Genomic DNA, 18,350 nt, shown 5'->3' with positions numbered 1-18,350 from the left:
GGCCTCTCAACAGAGACCCCTCTGCTGTGGTTTCACCTGCAGTATGGCTATCTGTATTGATGTCCATCCCCGGCAGCTGAGTGATCAGTGCGACGGAATGTCAATCCTAAGGGCCCGGGTGCGATTCCCAAATAGATCAGAGATTTTCTCTACTCAGGAACTGGGTGTTGTGTTGTCCTAATCATCATCATTTCATCCCCATTGACGCACAAGTTGCCAAAGTGCTGTCAAATCAAAAGACTTGCACCCAGTGAACGGTCTACCTGACGGGAGGCCCTAGTCACACGACATTTATCTGTATGATGTGGCATGCAAGCCATTCCATGAATGGTAAGGTTCATGGTATGTTGGGGTGACATATATCCTCCCATATTTTTCTCCTTTCACCTCCACACCTGTATATTGAATACTTCAACTCTGTCTGATTCTCATCTTCAGTGCCCATCTCTTTCAACTGTACAGAAATATATTTGGCATTTAACCAGTTGTTTCCTTAATTTCCAACTTTTGATTTTTAATTGAAATAAATGGTTATAGTTCTGTCATGAGTTGCACTGAGAATTATATCTTTTTTTTATTTCTTGATGGTGTGAGTTTCTTATGCATTTGTAATGCTGTGCACCGCCTCTTTGGAGATGTTCAGTTTTTTTCTGCTATTATTCTTTCACAGTTAATCTGGTAATTGTGTTAGGTTTTTGCTGTGGTATGATTTTACTTTTTACCAAGTGGGGTGGCACAGTGGTTAGCGCACTGGATTCATATTCGGGAAGACAATAGTTCAAATCTGCATCCAGCAATCCTGGTTTAGGTTTCCCATGATTTCCCTAAAACACTTCAGGAATGCCAGGATGGTTCTTTTGAAATTGTGTAGCTGATTTCCTTCCCCATCCTTCCCTTGTGCTTCATCTCTCAATGATCTTTTCATCGACGGGGCATTTAACACTAATCTCCTCCTCCTCCTCCTCCTGCTCCTCCATGATTTTACTTTCTTTTGCAACACATTTCATTTAGTGGCAGGATTCAGAATTTTAAGGGTGAGCATGTGTGTTTATGTGTACAGGGGATGAGGGAAGGTGTTATATATCAATGAGTGTAAAAAATTTAGTGAGATACTTCACCAATGGACAATTTGCTTATAAGTGTTTTCAAAATTTTTACACATACTAATAACTGGCTATTGTGATACTTCGTTGAAGAGCATACTCTTATGAATTGCAAATCAAAATCATCACCAATTTGGAAATTTTGTCTTGGATTAAAACTATTGTATAATCTGCTAAATAACTTTTATGGTGCTGTGGTTAACATGACTTTAAGCTCCAGCAGTTACTAGGGGTAATGGTAGATTATGAAGTCCTGTACCTTTTTCCTTGTGAGTTTTCTATGATGAGATGGTATGCAGTATCGAACAATCAGCTTTAAGAGATATGCAACAAATGAAGCATCACTAATGACAAAATCAGTGACTAGAGAGATGTCAATCTGAAGAATAAAGTGTACAAAGGTTGAAATCCAACTAGAATTGATGTCCAATTTCAGCCACAAAATATCTAATAATCTGGCACATGAGTCTTTGAATAAGCAGTCTGCAACTCCTTGGTGTATATCCTGAATGGTAAATACATTAATTGAAGATCTATATATTATGAGGCAAATAAATAGTATTCAACAACAAAAATTTCATCCATATTCAGATGATGGTGAAATTAATTGTAAATCCAGTACTCACTTGCGAATTGAGCGGATTACTTGTCGTATAGACTGGAATGTAGGTCTGTCATCTGGATTGTCAGACCATGACTGATGCATCAGATCCAATAGTTCTGATGGACAATCCTGCTCACCAACATCTGGACGAAATGGTGGGACCTCTCTAGCCGCCACTCGACTCACAATCTCTGAAAAAAGGAAAGTGTAAGGACCAATGCCTTCCCTATAGACATTTCTTTGTTTTATCTCTAGGCATGAATGTAATACAAATGTCATGAATATTGTCAGTTTGGATTTAGCTATAAGGTGTTATAAAAATTAACTTTTTAACACGTTTTTTATCAGGAGAAACAACTTCAGCAGGAGAAAAAAGTTCTAGACCCCCTAATTATATAAGTAGGTTAGAGAATTTGAAACAAGGATTGGACTGGTTGAACTTAGATTTAATTGGAATTAGTGATGTGTGGTAGCAGGAAGAAGAAGATCTGTGGTCAAATGAGTATGGCTTCACCAACACAAGCTCAAATAATGGAAACGTAGGTGTAAAGAAGACATGTCAAGTTGCAGACAGGCATGATTGAAAGACACTCACACATTGATTTCAGCCACAGCCCTCATCAGTAAAGACACACACACATACCGTGTAAGAACATACTATATGCTGACGATATGACATTAATAAGTTCAGGAGAGAACTTACAGAGTGTACTGGACAAAAATAGAGAAATGATGCAAATGGCTATTTACTGGTGTCAGGCTAACCAGCTATGCATAAATCAAACAAAAACAGAAGAAATAATTTTTAATCTCAAAGTAACTAAAAATGAAAACAAAACAGTGAAATTACTTGGACTAATCATAGACCACAAGCTCTCATGGGGACACACCAATTACATTGGTCAACACTCATTTTCTTGCCAAGGATATTTGAGTGGCTTTAGGATGGGTTAGTGGTGCTGAGGACGAATATAGCAACCATTTATGCAGTTTGGCTCTAGTTTTTGAGATAATGCATGATTTATTCAAAAAATTAGAAACAATTGCTAATACTGAACTCGAGCGCTACAAACTACAATGAAAAAAGAAAATAATCTTTATAAATAGCTTCTATGAAAACCTGATAGGCATTTGTCCACGTATAAAACATAATTGAAAAGTTTCTCTATAAGTATATCATTTTCCGTCCATGACGAACCGCTTCCTGCACGCTTTCCTTTTATAGGTCTCTTCAGAACAGTCACGTTGCAGATTCCAGCAATAATCTGCCATCATATGCCTGTCCCATCTTCCTTTATATCTTTCCTCTATTCCTTTCATATCTTGATGGAACCGCTCTCCTTGTTCCTCACTGAAATCACCTAGATTACGAGGAAATCGATCCACATGGCTGTGAAGGAAGTGCAATTTTATGCTCATGTTAGCTCCTAAGTTTTGAAAGTTAGTGAGCATGTTTTCGACCAGTTCCTCGTAATTGGGAGCTTTATGATTGCCCAAAAAACATTTTACAACAGCGACAAAACTGTTCCAGGCCGATGCTTCAGTGACAGTCATGACACTTGTAAAATTGGTATCGTTGATGAGCCTGCGAATTTGAGGACCATCAAATATTCCTGCCTTAAGTTTTTCACTACTGAGTCCAGGGAACGTATTGCAGATGTATGTGAAGCAATTACCATTTCTGTCTAAAGCTTTGGTGAATTGCTTCATTAGTCCTAACTTAATATGTAATGGTGGAAGAACAATCTTGTCCCTACTAACCAGAGGTTCATTAATGATGTTTGCTTCACCAATAGTCATATGTTCCCTTGGAGGCCATGTTTTCTGCTTCCAATGTTCGTGCTTTGCCCTACTATCCCACATGCAGATAAAACATGGGTGCTTTGTGTATCCACTTTGTTGTCCAAGCAAGAAGTTCACCATTTTCAAATCAACACAAATCAACCACTGGTGCTGCATATACTGAATTTTCTGCAGAACCATCTTGATGTTAGCATATGCTTCACAAAGTTTTGTTGAGTGGGCAATTGGAATAGATGTGTAACGATTGCCATTGTGTAGGAGAACACATTTTAAACTTCTAGTGGAACTGTCTATGAAGAGACGCCAGTCCTCTGGTCTATATTCCGGCAGCCCCAATTCAAGTAAAAGTCCAGGTATATTGCTGCAATACACTATAACCTCTTCTTGGTTGAAGTATGGAAGAAGGTTTTCTTCTCTCGTCCGGTAAGCTGTTATTTTAACACTTGGATGAAGACAGTTCTTTTCCTTAAGCCTGGATGCTAAGAGTTCTGATGCTTGCTTTGAAAGATTGAGTTCTCGTATCAAGTCACTGAGCTCCTTCTGGTCGAACTGCTGGGGTTGTGTCCCACGTCCTTTGTATTCCGAACCACTACTTGTACATTCCTCGCCGTGCACATCGTCATCTGATGATGTTAGCGTGGGTAATGTTGTGAAGGTTGGTACAGGAACATCGTTGCTGTGCACCACCGGTCTTCTTGCTGACTCCAAATCGGGATATTCCCACTTTCGTTTTTTGAACCTATTAAAACCTTTCACATTAACAATGCAAAAATAGCAATCATCTGTATGGTTCTTCTGCTCTCGCCATACCATAGGCACTCCGAAGTTTAAGCTTTTCCTTTTTCGTTTTGTCCACTGCCGTAAGCACTCCACACAGCATTTACAAACTTTATGGGGTGCCCACGCCTTGTCTTGATCTCCAAGTTTAATTCCGAAATATGCCAGATACGCTTCCTTCACAAAAGGAGTGATATTCTTCCTGTTCTTTTGAAGAACGTATTCACCACAAATGTAGCAGAATTCATCTGGATGGTTCACGCAAAGACGGCGTGAAGAACTCATGTTTTCCTAAAACAAAATTGCACAAATACTACATATTATGCAGAACTTTCTTGTATTTGCATGTCAATCACATCCAACAAACATCATTAATTGTTTTGTGTGAAATGAATACTCACCTCTTATTTGCTACGTCACGATGAAAAGGTTCTATCTCCTTGAAGCTGCACTGCACATGTGTGTGACTTTCGACCATCGCCATTTTTCTTGTTTACACTGAACGCTACCTATCGGCTGTTGCGGGGATTACCTCGGCCAACAAATGAATGTCGAGTACCGCCGAATTCAAATCTGCACAACCCTCAATATCTTCAACACACGCACCGCACAACAGGACTGAACACATGCTGACAGTGTGATGTTTGCATGATGTAATCCTCAACCACACAGATGCACTCCCTGAGCACAATTGTTTAATAAAGATAGTACAATATCACTAATTAAAAAACAGGTAGCAAATACATTACACCATATATGGACCCTGCAGTCGATATTATCCACATGAAACTCTCATTTCCACAAATAACCTATATCTCAAAAACCAGAGCCAATTTGGAAAAAGTACAAATATACTTGGAATGAGTATCATAACAATATCCCATTTTCGTTCAAACTTCCCTGTCAACGAAAAAAAAATTTTATTTTGTACAGCTGTGTTATCTATGTAGTAAACTAGGATGAGTACTTTTCTTATTGTATAAATTAAGAAACAGTGTGAGCAATCAATTGCTACTCCACTCATATTATGCTTTTTTTCATTCCCAACTGCAATATGAATTTTGCTTTGGGGTAACTCCCCAGGAGCTGAATGTATTTTCAGATGGCAGAAGAAAGCAATCAGGTGCATGGAAGGGTTAGCACCCAGAGAGTCCTGCAGAAATTATTTTAAATCTCTTGGCGTAATGACAGTGCCAAGCATGTACATATGTAACTGTTTAATATAAACCAGAGAAAATCTGAAAAAATTGAACATGAGATGTGATGTGCATGCACACAGTACAAGAAACAGTCACCTGCTGGACTTGCCTTCCACAAGACTTGCTGTAGTCCATAATAACTATAAGAACTTAAGCATAAAATTTTTCAATAAGGTACCATTCTCAGCTCATACTGTACCACTAAATAAATATAAGAATACATTGCAAACCTGGCTAAAAAACAACGAATTCTATACAACTGAAGAATTCTTAGAAACTAATCATCAAAATATATGTTTTACCTAAGTTATGAACAAAATGTTTTGATATTATATACGCTAGTTATTTACTGTGATTCTTTTCTTATATGTGTATCTGGATGCTGGAGTTAGTGGTCGTGTGTGCAACTTGCCCACAGGCAAGTACTGATGAAGGCTTTGGCTGAAAGAAATACATGTCTTTTAATTGTGCCTGTCTGCAACTTGACATGACTTCGTTATGGTAAGTAGCAATCTATCTTTTCTGACATTGTTGATAATCCTACCTGGAGTTTCTATTGTTTGAAATGTATGTGTAGGTTAATAATAAACAAGGTAACTTAATGTAGGTAAGCTACTATCAACATCATAGTGAGAGGTACCCAAGCTATATATGACCCACAATACTAGTTCAAGTATAAAAGCCTAAAATACCCACAGATGATGAAGAGATTAACCAAAGTGTGATTTACCTAAAAGACGTTATTGAAGATGAAAATTTAATTATTTCCGGCCGGAGTGGCTGTTCAGTTCTAGGCGCTACAGGCTGGAGCCGAGCGCAACCGCTATGGTCGCAGGTTCGAATCCTGCCTCGGGCATGGATGTGTGTGATGTCCTTAGGTTAGTTACGTTTAATTAGTTCTAAGTTCTAGGTGACTGATGACCTCAGAAGTTAAGTCGCATAGTGCTCAGAGCCATTTGAACCATTTGAACAAAAATTTAATTGTGAGGAGGATCTGGGAGATTTTTATCCCATAATAGAAAAATGAGGGGAAAAATGGTAGGAGAACATGGACTGAAGGAAGGCCAATATAGGGGAAATCACATGGTAGACCTTTGGAAGGAGGTTGGATAGATGAAAAAGAGCTGGACACACTGAATGGGATTTTGAAATCCGATTTTAAACTACATAACATTTCCAGGAATAGATGTGGCCTCTTGGAAATTATTTATTATGAACGGAAGATTAAAAGTGAAGAAGTTAATGAAGAAGTTGCAGAAAAGTAGGGAATATGGTCTGGGTAAATGGAAATAACAAAAGACTGTTGACAGTTTCAAAGAGAAGTTTAGGCAAAGACTAACTGAAACAAGGGAAAGGAATGCAATAGAAGCCAAATGGGAAGCTTTAAGAGATGCAATAATGAAGGCAACATACGCTCAACTAGGCAAAGGGTAAGGATCAATGGAATCCTTGGCTAACACATGAGATATTAATTTGACAACAGAAGAAAATATAAAAGAGCAGTAAATGAGGCATACAAATGGGAATGCAAATATCTAAGAAATTAAATTGATGGAAATTGCAAAATGGAAAGTAGGAATGGCTGGAGGAGTGCAAAGATGTAAAGAGGTCCATAAGCATGGGAAAAATAAATGTGATATACAGTAAAATTAGAGAAATATATGGAGTGTATATGTGTATACGTATGTGCATATTAAGATCTCAGAGGGCAAGCTACTGTTTAGCAAAGGAGGAATGGCTGAAATTTATAGAAAAGTTAGGTAGAGAACAGGAACTTTAAGATCTAAGAAGCAAAATGAAAATGGATGAAGACGGGATGGGAGATATGATAACTGCAAGAGGTTTTTACAGAGAACTAAAAGACCTCAGCTGAATCATAGCACCTGGACCAGATGCCATTCACTCAGAATTATTAAGATGCATTGGAGGCTCAGCCACAACCAGCTAATTTGCAAGATAAGATAAATGAGACAGGCAAAATACCTACAGACCTTGAGAAGAATGTTATATACTAGTACCAAAGAAAGAAGATGCTTACATGTATATTACCACACAATAAATCGTAACGGCAAAATACTAACTTCAATCATTTACAGAAGGATGGAGAGACTGATAGAAACCAACTAAAAGATAGGTTTATGGTGTCCAATGTTTAATAATTAATAACTAGCCAGTATCAGTCTCAATACCTTTCAATCCTTCCACCCAGCCAAGGTAGGGAATTGAGGCCCTACGTGCCATACTGGAAGTGCTGGCACTGCGGGGTCAATGCTGATGGTGCGATGCTATGCAGGTGTCGAATCAGCTCCTCCAATAATATCATGAGAGGTACCTGTAGTGAATCCTGGTGTCAACTCATCATTGTACACAAATGTTGACCTCCAAGAGATTTCAGTGTTCCATTATGACTCCCTCTATGGGGAGTGGAGGGGGGGGGGGGGGGGGGAAGTGCTCCTCTGAATAAACGACTTGAATGTTATGTATGACTTCTTATGTACCCTTAAATCCTCCACCTATCCCAAATTCCACCCTCCTACCTTGGCCACTCTTTACAATGGTGTAGACAAGTGTGACCTGTAAACTTTTAGCTTATTCTTGGCTGCCAAAAGACTTCCAGAGTAGTATATTAACATAGAATGTGCTGCTTCCTTATGGCACAAGGGCCTGGTCAGCCCTGATGCACTATGCTTGAAAAAGTCCTCTGATTTCACTATGTCACACATGCAAGGGTGTGTGCTGGAATGCAGCCAACAGTTTCTTGTTCTCACATGGCAGGGCATCACCTGCCAGGACAATGTGTTGCTATCGATTTGGACTGGCTGGGTATGACTGCATACATGAGTGTGTCAGGTGTATGCTCCTTGTGAATATGGATCTCTGTTTGTCCGGAGCTGCCTGCCTGCTTGCTCATCATAAGAGAGGGCTGAGGTACCAGCTTCCACTCGACAACATATTCCTTAATATCACCAGCCAGATGTGTTCTACCACAGCTGTTGCAATATCATCCTCATCACAGCCTGAAGATGTTGACTGTGAATGTTTAACTGTTATTATTCTATGTTACCATGATGACTGCTGGCCGGCCGTGGTGGCCCAGTGGTTCTGGGCACTTCAGTCTGGAACCGCGCGACCGCTATGGTCGCAGGTTCGAATCCTGCCTTGGGCATGGATGTGTGTGATGTCCTTAGGTTAGTTAGGTTTAAGTAGTTCTAAGTTCTAGAGGACTGATGACCTCAGCTGTTAAGTCCCATAGTGCTCAGAGCCATTTGAACCATTTGATGACTGCTGAGCCAGAAAATAGAATAAGAAGTCCGAGAATATCTATTACAAGATGCAACTTTATTTACAACATAATAGAGTCCTGAGCTATCTAGCTATCTTCGATTTCATTGATACAGAATTTGCCTGACAATTTTATCATTATCAATTTACTGTCTCATTTAATTGAAGCATAGTGATGAGCTATTTATTTCATTACGTCACTGTATGTGTGAAAGTTGGGATAATTTTTTGATTGTAGCTTGATACAAAGAAGCTCTTACATCATGCACATTATACTCAAGAAAGATGAGTCACGTAGTACCTATATTGACCAATGAATGACACAGTACCTATGTTGGCCATTTCTCAGCCTTGTAAATGTACTGCATTGTTTGTCTTGTCTGCTGTCTGTATAAAGGTACTCTATGATGTTTCTATTATCATGAAAAAAGAAGATGGGTTTACAGTACTGTACTGAAAAATAGAAAAAGGCTAGCTAAAGATATAGACTGCCCAGAAGCTGGAAGAAACATGAAGCTTTGTTACACAGATAAGAACATTTGCTGTTTGTGTAATGGGAAGACACTTGGGATATATTAATTTTGATGACAAAACATAAAATAAGTGCATCCAGTATGAATGTCAGAACAAAATTAGGAATGATAAAGAAAAAGAAACCTGCCTTGCAATAAAAACAAGGCAACTGTGAAGCGCAGTGACCAGCTAATGGGCTATGCCCCTTTTTAGAGGATGGTATTGTGGTGGAAGAAAGCATTTTTACATGTTTTCATGACAATGACGAATGTAAATTCATGGTTTATATAAAGTCAAGGACTCCCAGCAAACATATTCATGCATTCATTAGTTAATTGGCGGCAGTCTTGATAAGCAAAGGCAATCAGGATGAATCACCTTCAATTAAAAATAGTTCAGATGTAATGAGACTGTGTAAAATGTTTTCCTAAATTGATTCTTGCTACAGAAGTGTCAAAATGGCCTCTGAGGAGATGTAAGGTTTGAGCAGAGTAAAGTAAGGCAAGACCTGGGAAAGTAGCAAGAAAAGACAGCAGGTATTATTGTGAAGACTGTGACGTTTGACTTCATTTTCCAAAATTCATTCAACTTTTTCATACTAAGGCAAATACAATTAAGTAGTTTTCAGTGAAAAACTACATTTCCAAAGTTCTATTTTTAGTACCAACAACTTCTAATTCTATCTCCATTTAGTAAAAGAAAGAGACAAAAAATTGTTGTCAAAAAACATATTTTCACTTAAAAAAATAAAAATCATCACTGAAGTAATTCTATGTTTATTAGCAGTATCATATCAAAAAAGACCCCTTTTTCAAATGTGATGGATTGACATAAAGCCTAATGCAGTAGTATCTACACACAACTCAGAAAACAACTATGAAAAAGCACAGTCTCAGCTAGTAAAATTACACTCTAGCTTGTGTCAGAGTGTTAATAGAAGGTGGTTGGATGACATTATAAAACAGGCAGGAAAAAAAAAAAAAAAAAAAAAAACATGCGTAACAGAGAACTGAAATACAAGGAATAGTCTGGAGGTGGTCTTTTTCCAGTAGTAGATGACAAATGCCTTATTGTTATTATTATGGAGCCCAGGGACAGCTTAGTGAAAGTACAAGAGGAAGTTTCAAACAATGGAAAATCCAGGATGGACCGTAACAATATTATGAAAAGGAAAGTTGCTACTCAGCATATAGCGGAGATGCCGAGTCTCAGGTAGGCACAACAAAAAGACTGTCACAAATAATATTTTGGCCAACAAGGCCCTTGCTGAAAACTGATCACACAGACACACACACACACACACACACACACACACACACACATGCAAACGCAAGTCACACAGACATGACTGCAGTCTATGGCAGCTGAAGCCACACTGTGAGCAGCAACAGCAGTGCATGATGGGAGTGGTGACTGGGTGGGGGTGAGGAATAGGCTGGGGAGGTGAGGGGGAGAGATAGTAGAGTAGGGATGGTGGACAGAGCAGTGCTGCTGGGGAGCAAGCAGAGACGAGGTAGATGGAGAGAGGGTAGGGCAGCTATGTGCAGTCGGGTGGTTAGATGGAAGGCAGGGCAGTGGGAGTGAAAGGGGGGGGGGGGGGGAGTGTTGTTTCTTGGCCATAGATTGTCGGTGGCCATTCATGTGGACAGACAGCTTGTTGGTTGTTATGCCCACATAGAATGCAGGCAGTGGTTTCAGCTTAGCTTGTAGATCACATGACTGGTTTCACAGGTAGTCCTGCCTTTGGTGGGATAGGTGATGTTTCTGACCATAATATTGCTACGAGAGGAGGTTATCACATGCCCAGTGACCTGAACCCAAAACATTCTTGCTGAAATAAATATGGAGAACTAAATAACATCACTGTGCCCAAACTGTACCTACATAAAAATATATATAATGCAAAAGTAACAGCACACATTTTTTAAATGCACAATACATTAAGTGAGGGTCGCTGCCTTTTTAATATTAAACAGCTTAAATTATCCAAAAGCAAAATCCATAAATTCTGAGTTCATTTTGTGCAACAAACTACCTCAAACAATAAAAACATAGAAAAGACAAATATGTCAAGAAAATAATGACATCGATTATTTAACCCAAAACCCTTGTGTGTAGTTTAAAAGGAGATTTATAGAATGTCATTATGCAAAAAAAGAGCACATTCCTCAGTTAAAGAATATATGCAGACAAAATGGAGCACCTTCCATCAATTGATTCTGTTTGTTGCACTGTTCCTGTTGCTGTTTATTCTCCTTATTCATGTTAGTTTAAGGTATCCAACAAACTGCTGAAACAAGCCTTACATAGGAAATCATTGAAGTGATGTTGGTTGGTCAGTGGGTAGGGAGGTAGAGGATGATACTTATATTTATATGTGTACACGCTTGAGAGCAAAACACAACAATATTTTAATGTAACTTACTGGAATTGTGTTTATAATATGATAACATATTTCTGTGGAAAATCCAGGATGGAATGTAGCAATATTATGAAAAGGAAAGTTGCCACTCACCATATAGCGGAGATGCTGAGTTGCAGATAGGCCCAACAAAAAAACTGTCACAAATAAAGCTTTTGGCCAGTAAGGCCCTCATCAAAAATAAATCTCTCTCTCTCTCTCTCTCACACACACACACACACACACACACAGACAAGAGCGTGCGCGCGCAAACGCATACATATGATTTCCAGTTGCAGTTGTTATTTTGTAAAATTATCCAAGGATTAAATAAAGACTGCTTTTACCACCATAATCTATTGTTGGTTCTGATCAGCACATTGCCAGGATGTTACAGTGTGAATTGCACTTGTCAGTTTGTTATTTCTGCTCCTTTGTTGTACTTTGCATTTCAACTGTTCCAGAATCTGGAATCTCGTCATGTTTTCGATATTACCTTTCAGCTGGGTGAAAGAATAGCTTAAGATCTGTGAAAGACAGAGACTCAACATATGTTGTTGTTTCTTTCTATTTCTTGACTTGTTAGTAGTAGAGCTACAGTTCGCTTTTGTATAAAAGTTAAAATCATGGTGAAAGATGGTTTTTGGTTCTACATCTCGATTAGGACTCTATTTGTACATAACTTTGCTTTAACCTTACCAGGTGGTGTGAGAAATTGTTTAGCAGCTTCAAAAGGGCCAGCTCTGAGGATTATTTCTTCCAGTATGATTCCAAAACTGTAGACATCTCCCTTTTGTGTTGCAGGGTTTCCAGGCACAGTAGTTTGTGGCAGAAGCTCAGGTGCAATCCAGAGGAGTTCTGTAAATTTATCAGGGCAGAAATTTATTCATATGGTCACTAAGAAAGAAAAATTTTACCCAGAAAGAAATTACATTCCACAAGTGTAACTTCATTATCTGTAGTTTTATAATGAAGCTTTTACTCTGAGTATGGCAAAAATGTAATATCTGTTTAGCCAAAACAACCCCCCCCCCTCCCCCCCACCACACACACACACACACACACACACACACACACACACACACACACACACATGAAAAGAGAAGTATTATTAGTTAGTTGCTCTGATTTATTTAATTAGATTTTACTTGTACAACTATTTTGTAAAGCTATGAAATTAAGTGCTTTGTAGTTGGTATAGGCTACACAGTCATAAAAAGGAGATACCACATTGCCTTCTACTGCACCAAAATCTGTGCTATGAATACCCAAATACTGTTTCAAAAAGACAATATCATAATTTTAATATCACATAATTGAGAACATGTCAAATAGAAACTGTTGTTTTCTTGTGGAACATTTTCTAAACTGTAGGTCATACTTGCCATTATTGTTTATTGCCTCATTATTTAAAACGGTATTTGGTATAAACAATGTACGTTACTTAACACGGGCAGAAGATTTTATGAAAAAATATTTGAGAAATCTGTGGAGTGGGTCGACATTCAGTAACATAAAAAATCCTAACATCAAAACATACAGGGCTATTCAAATAAATAAATATAACTCCACAGATAAAAGTCACAAGGTGTGAGGTCTGGAGACCTGGGAGGACACCAGTGATCTTCTGCTCCTGCACTTCCAATCCAATGTCCCAAAATGGTTTCATTCAGGCAATGTCAGACATGTTTACAGAATTTCACTAAGTATGTCAGACGATATCTTAATGACACCATTCCAGGATGTCGGGTTGGAAGAGGAGGAGCAGAAGATGAACTTTGTCACTGGTGCCCTCCAGGTGATCAGACCTCACACCTTGTGACTTTTATCTTTGATGTTACGTAAAGGACCACATTTTTATCCCCCCTATGACAGACTTCCTTGAAAGTTTGTGACATCACAATGTGAAAATGTGAATTCTGTATTGAGAACCCAGTTGCTTCATGTGTGGCAGGAAATAAGCCACTGTTTTGATATCTGTCATGTAACACATGGTTATCACACTGAATGCATAAACATTTGAACTTCTTTCTTTCCAGGATCATCTTCATAGTTTGCAAGCAATAAATGTTAGCAATCTGTTCCTCCTTTCTGAATAGCCCTGTATCAACACTAGGCAAATTACAGCATCTTTCATATAATTGCAGACTATACTAAACATTGTATCCTAAAATGATAATGTTCACATTCTACTGCATATGATAATTAAAAGTAACAGCTTATGTAGAGGAATGAAATGTTATTTAGCCTAGTGATGACTTGTTGTCACTGAATTACAGGTATCCTACAGTTCCTTTTGTGCACTGTTGTAGCCCAATGTGTCTCATCTGTTTGTGATTCCTGTTACTCTTTCTATATCAACATCCAGGCTCCACCAACCACAGTGAAGTGCATGTCAAGTGGTACTTCTCATTGTATCAGATGTTATGGTGTCTTCCTAGTCCAGTTATGTATGGAGCCCAGGAAGGATGGATGCTTATATGCCTCTGTATATCTTGCAATTAGTTTAATCCTGTCTCCATGTTATATCCAGCATCTTGTGCATATGCACCATGTGTGGTGTCACTGTGAATGTGCATTTGCATGAGCCACCAACTGTATCAGTACGGTCTGGCTGCTGGAGGCCACCTGTGGGTGGATGTGTGTGGCGACGTCTCCACTGCCCTGTCTACTGGAGACTCAAACATATATATGCATGGAGCAGCACTAATTGGAACCTCTTGTGTGTCTTTCCAGTGTGCCATTCACTTCAGTGTACTGTGTCGTGTGATGTGTGGATTCATGGTAGTCTGTTTTCCGTTGTAGTTGAGTGCTTCATGAATAAAGCCATATTTGGATTATTTTTGACCAATCTTGTGTACTATGTAATTGCAACAACTCTGACAATGAGTTTGGAAAAGTTTCCATGAGTGTAACCTTTACATGCAGTTTCATCAGGTTTATTCATTATGGACACCATGCTATTGGCCCTGAATGGCTTACTTTGGCTGAGGCGCCACCATGTCGGGCTCCATTAACAGAGAAGGTACTGTTCCATCAGCCCCTCTATCCACATCACCTCCATATAGTGATTCACCCAAGGACTGGGGCACTTAGGAGAAAAAAAACTCAGACAGCAGTTTTTTATATTTCAGTATGACAGACTCAAATCTGTGCAAAGCCATCTTCCTCTCGTGGATTCTGCCTAAGGCATATCACTTACTGTGTCAACTTGCCCCTTTACAAGAACCAGCAGCTGTTACTTTTTATCACATGCACAGTTTATTGTTCAATTGCTGTAGCAAATGAATACATCATAGTGGCTGAGGCAAATTGCTGCAAGAAACCAAACAAGTCATACAGGGTCTGGGCAGCCGAACTTCAGACCCGGCCATAAGTGTCAAGTTGTTACTGAGGCCCGTAATGATTATTATACAGAGTCTATGGTGATGACACAGTTCTTTGCTTATCTAATGACAAGGAAGTGTGCCAGAAGGCTTTACTCTGTGAAAACCCTCCACTGGCTAAAGCTTTGCAAATAGCACAATCTTTTGAAGTTACTTGGATTGCAGTAACCAAACTGAAGCTTGGAGTGATGTGGCAGTAGTGTCACACAGTATGCCTACTCTAGGACGACAGGCAGCTTGTACAAGGAAGTGGCAGTGACGGCGGTAAACATGCAAGCCCAGTGCCAAGCTGACCAAGGCCAGGTAAAGCAGCTGCAACCAGAACCATGACAGTGGCAGTGTCAGCTTTCTTTTTTTCCAACTTGTCCTTTCTGTTTTGTCCAGCATGAACTTTCAGCATGCCCTAAGCACTGGCAGAAAGGCCACATCACTTCTGTGTGTTGTTCACCAACAGTTGCTCAAGATAAGGACATGGACACAAACCGTTTGATACCAATTCTTGTGACTTCCTCCAAGTTGTTTGTAGAGTTAAGTGTTTTTTGCCAAGTGATCAGGCTGCAGGTTGCCACAGATGCTGCAGTGGCATTTTTGAATTCTCAAACCTATGTGAGTTTAGGCTCACAATCGATGACACTAGTGATGTGCAAGATGTTCAGTTATAACAAACAGAGCATTGCACTGTTGAGACAGTTTACAGCATCTGCCTCTTAGAAGTCAGAGGTTCATCCCATTACATATTTGGTGGTTGCTGATGCTGGTGTTGAGAACTTGTTTGGGATAGATGCATTCCAGGCATTTGGATTTTCTATCACTGACACCATTCACCTTGTGTCCGATCAGGTACTGTATTCTCAGATGGAAATACTGAGTTTGGAATTTTCATACTTGTTTTTAGAAGGTATGGGGGTGTGCTATGAATTTTTCTGCTCAAATTTCTTGAAATCCATGACTCGGCCTTGTTTTTGCCATGCATTTCCTATTCCTGTCATCCTAAAAGATCATGTGAAAGCATAATTGGACAAGTTCCAATCTCTAGGGATGGTGCAACCTGTTATGGCTAGTGAATAGTCATCTCTGCTAGTTGTAGTTCAGAAACTGTCAGGGAAACTTTGCCTCTGTGGCAATGTAGTACTACTGTCAGTGCACAGTCAATCCTGGATATGTATCCTCTCCCATGCCAGGAGGAACTGTGGGCTAAATTAATTATTGGGCGGCCAGTACTTTTCTAAAAGTGATTTGTCTGAAGTGTATCTGCACATTCCTGTGGATGAAGAGTATTGGTGAGTTCTGGTTTTGATAAGCCTCATGGTTTTTATCAATATTTGCACCTTCCTTTTAGTGTGGCTAGTGCCCCTGCTATTTTCCAACCATTATTAGAGCAACAGACTGTGCCTGTCGCAGACTGCATTAATTATCTAGATGATATCGTTCTTACAGGCTCCTCCACGGCCAATCACTTGCAAAGTGTACATATTCTGTTTTCTGTCTTACAATCTGCAGGCTTACAGTGTAACCTCACAAAGTCTCAGTGTTTCCTACCTCCTATTGTTTATTTGGAGTTCAACAAATCGCAGGATGGAGTTCACCCTCTGTCAGACCACATCTCTGCTGTGATGTCTATGCCTCACCCCTTTGGCACTGAACATAGTTTTGGCGACTGATGCCTCACAGTATGGTCTCAGAGTGGTCCTCACCCTAGTATGCCAATGGCTTGAACAACCTGTTACTTTTGCCTTGAAATCTCTCACACTTTGGCCCAGCAGTGTTACTCTCAGATGGAAAAAGGAGGCTCGTGCCACTGTCTATGCTCTCCAGAAATTTCACATTTCTTTTGTATGACTCTATATTTCACCTTATTACTGAACATAAGCCCTCAGTTTTCTTGTTTAACCCTCACAGTTCCTTGTCTGACAAAGCAGCACATCTCCTCCAATGCTGGCTACTGTTCTTGTCTCACCTCAATTACGAAATACATTTTCAGTCCACATGTAAACATGCCAATGTGGATGCCCCTTTCTGTCTTCCTGTGGGTCCTGATCCTGACTTTGATCATATAGAATTGCTTTACTTCAATCTTGATACTGAAACCCAGGCTCCAGTCAAAGGTTTCCTAATTATGAGCTCGTGCATAGCAGCTGCTGTTGCTGCTGACCCAGATCTCTGCCAAATGGTTCGGTTCGCTCGAAAGGGCTGACCAGATAAACCATTGGGTCAGGCTTCAGACCATGTGCACAACTATTTTTCCTTAGGGTATTGCCTCTCTGTTGATGAAGGTGTTTTGCTGTTGTCCACGAAAGACCTCTCTCCCAGAGTAGTCATTCTCACCACATTACAGCTCGAGGTTTTATGCCCTGTCTACTAGTGTCATTGGGGCATTTCATGCACTAAACTGTTGTCTATGTTTTTTGGCCAGGGAATGACAATGACACTGGCCATTCTGTCGCAGCTTGTGAGCAGTGTCCCCAACAACATGTGGCTCCCAGGGCATCTCTGTCCCTCTGGCCCAGTCCATGCCAGCGATGGGAACGCATTCACATAGACATACCTTCTTGGATTCCCATTGGCTCTTGGTTGTGGATGCATTTTCCTGGTTTCCTTACATTCTCCAATGAGCATCAACATTGACTTAGATCACAATTTGTATGGTTTTATGGGTTGTTTCTATTGAGGGGTTGCCTTGTACCTTAGTTTCTGATAATGTGCTCCAGTTCATTTCTCACACATTTCAATTGTTTTGTTTCTGTCACAGCATTCATGATGTTATGGCTGCACCATTCCATCCTCAATAAAATGTTGAGGTAGAATGACTAGTGCATCTGCTCAAGTCCCAAATAATGAAGTTTGTTGAGGATTCTTTGCTGGATGATGCTCTTCTCAATTTTCTAAGCAATTATGCTTCACACCTATGGAGGAGCAGAACCCAACTGAGTTGTTTCAAGGACAGCAGCCAAACATGCTCCTCCATCTTCTATGGCCTGAACCGTTCAGGTGCTTTGTTCCAGGATCATCATTGTGGGCATGAGGGTTTGGTCACTGGCCCAAGTTGATACCAGCTACTGTCATTCACCACTGGGGCACCATCTGTGTGACATCCGTATGGCCAACAGGCTGGTGGCATGCCACCTTGATCAGATGCACAGACCTGTTAACTGCCAGAAGCTAACAGTTTGCATGTGCACCCCCAACACTGCAGTGCACCCCTTGGTCCTCTGCCTTGATCCTGCCATCACCTGCTGTGGAGGCGTCACTGTCCCATTGATTGCCTTCAGGATGAGCAGCATT

The 18,350-nt window shown here is 39.9% G+C and overlaps 1 protein-coding gene across 1 annotated transcript in view; it reads right to left on the bottom strand.

Moving 5' to 3' along the window:
* The window catches only part of LOC126260277 (atrial natriuretic peptide receptor 1-like), a 350,450-nt gene that overhangs the window by 224,339 nt on the left and 107,761 nt on the right, over positions 1-18,350 (bottom strand). Inside the window, exons 4-5 of the mRNA XM_049957603.1 lie at positions 12,382-12,540; positions 1,730-1,898 (exon numbers count right to left, since the gene is read on the bottom strand). Of these exons, the coding sequence (XP_049813560.1) occupies positions 1,730-1,898; positions 12,382-12,540 (328 nt within the window). The remainder of the gene's footprint in view (positions 1-1,729; positions 1,899-12,381; positions 12,541-18,350) is intronic.

Source organism: Schistocerca nitens, chromosome 5 (genome assembly GCF_023898315.1).
Source record: "Schistocerca nitens isolate TAMUIC-IGC-003100 chromosome 5, iqSchNite1.1, whole genome shotgun sequence".
Lineage (NCBI taxonomy): Eukaryota > Metazoa > Arthropoda > Insecta > Orthoptera > Acrididae > Schistocerca > Schistocerca nitens.
This window is presented reverse-complemented; position numbering and strand designations above follow the sequence as displayed.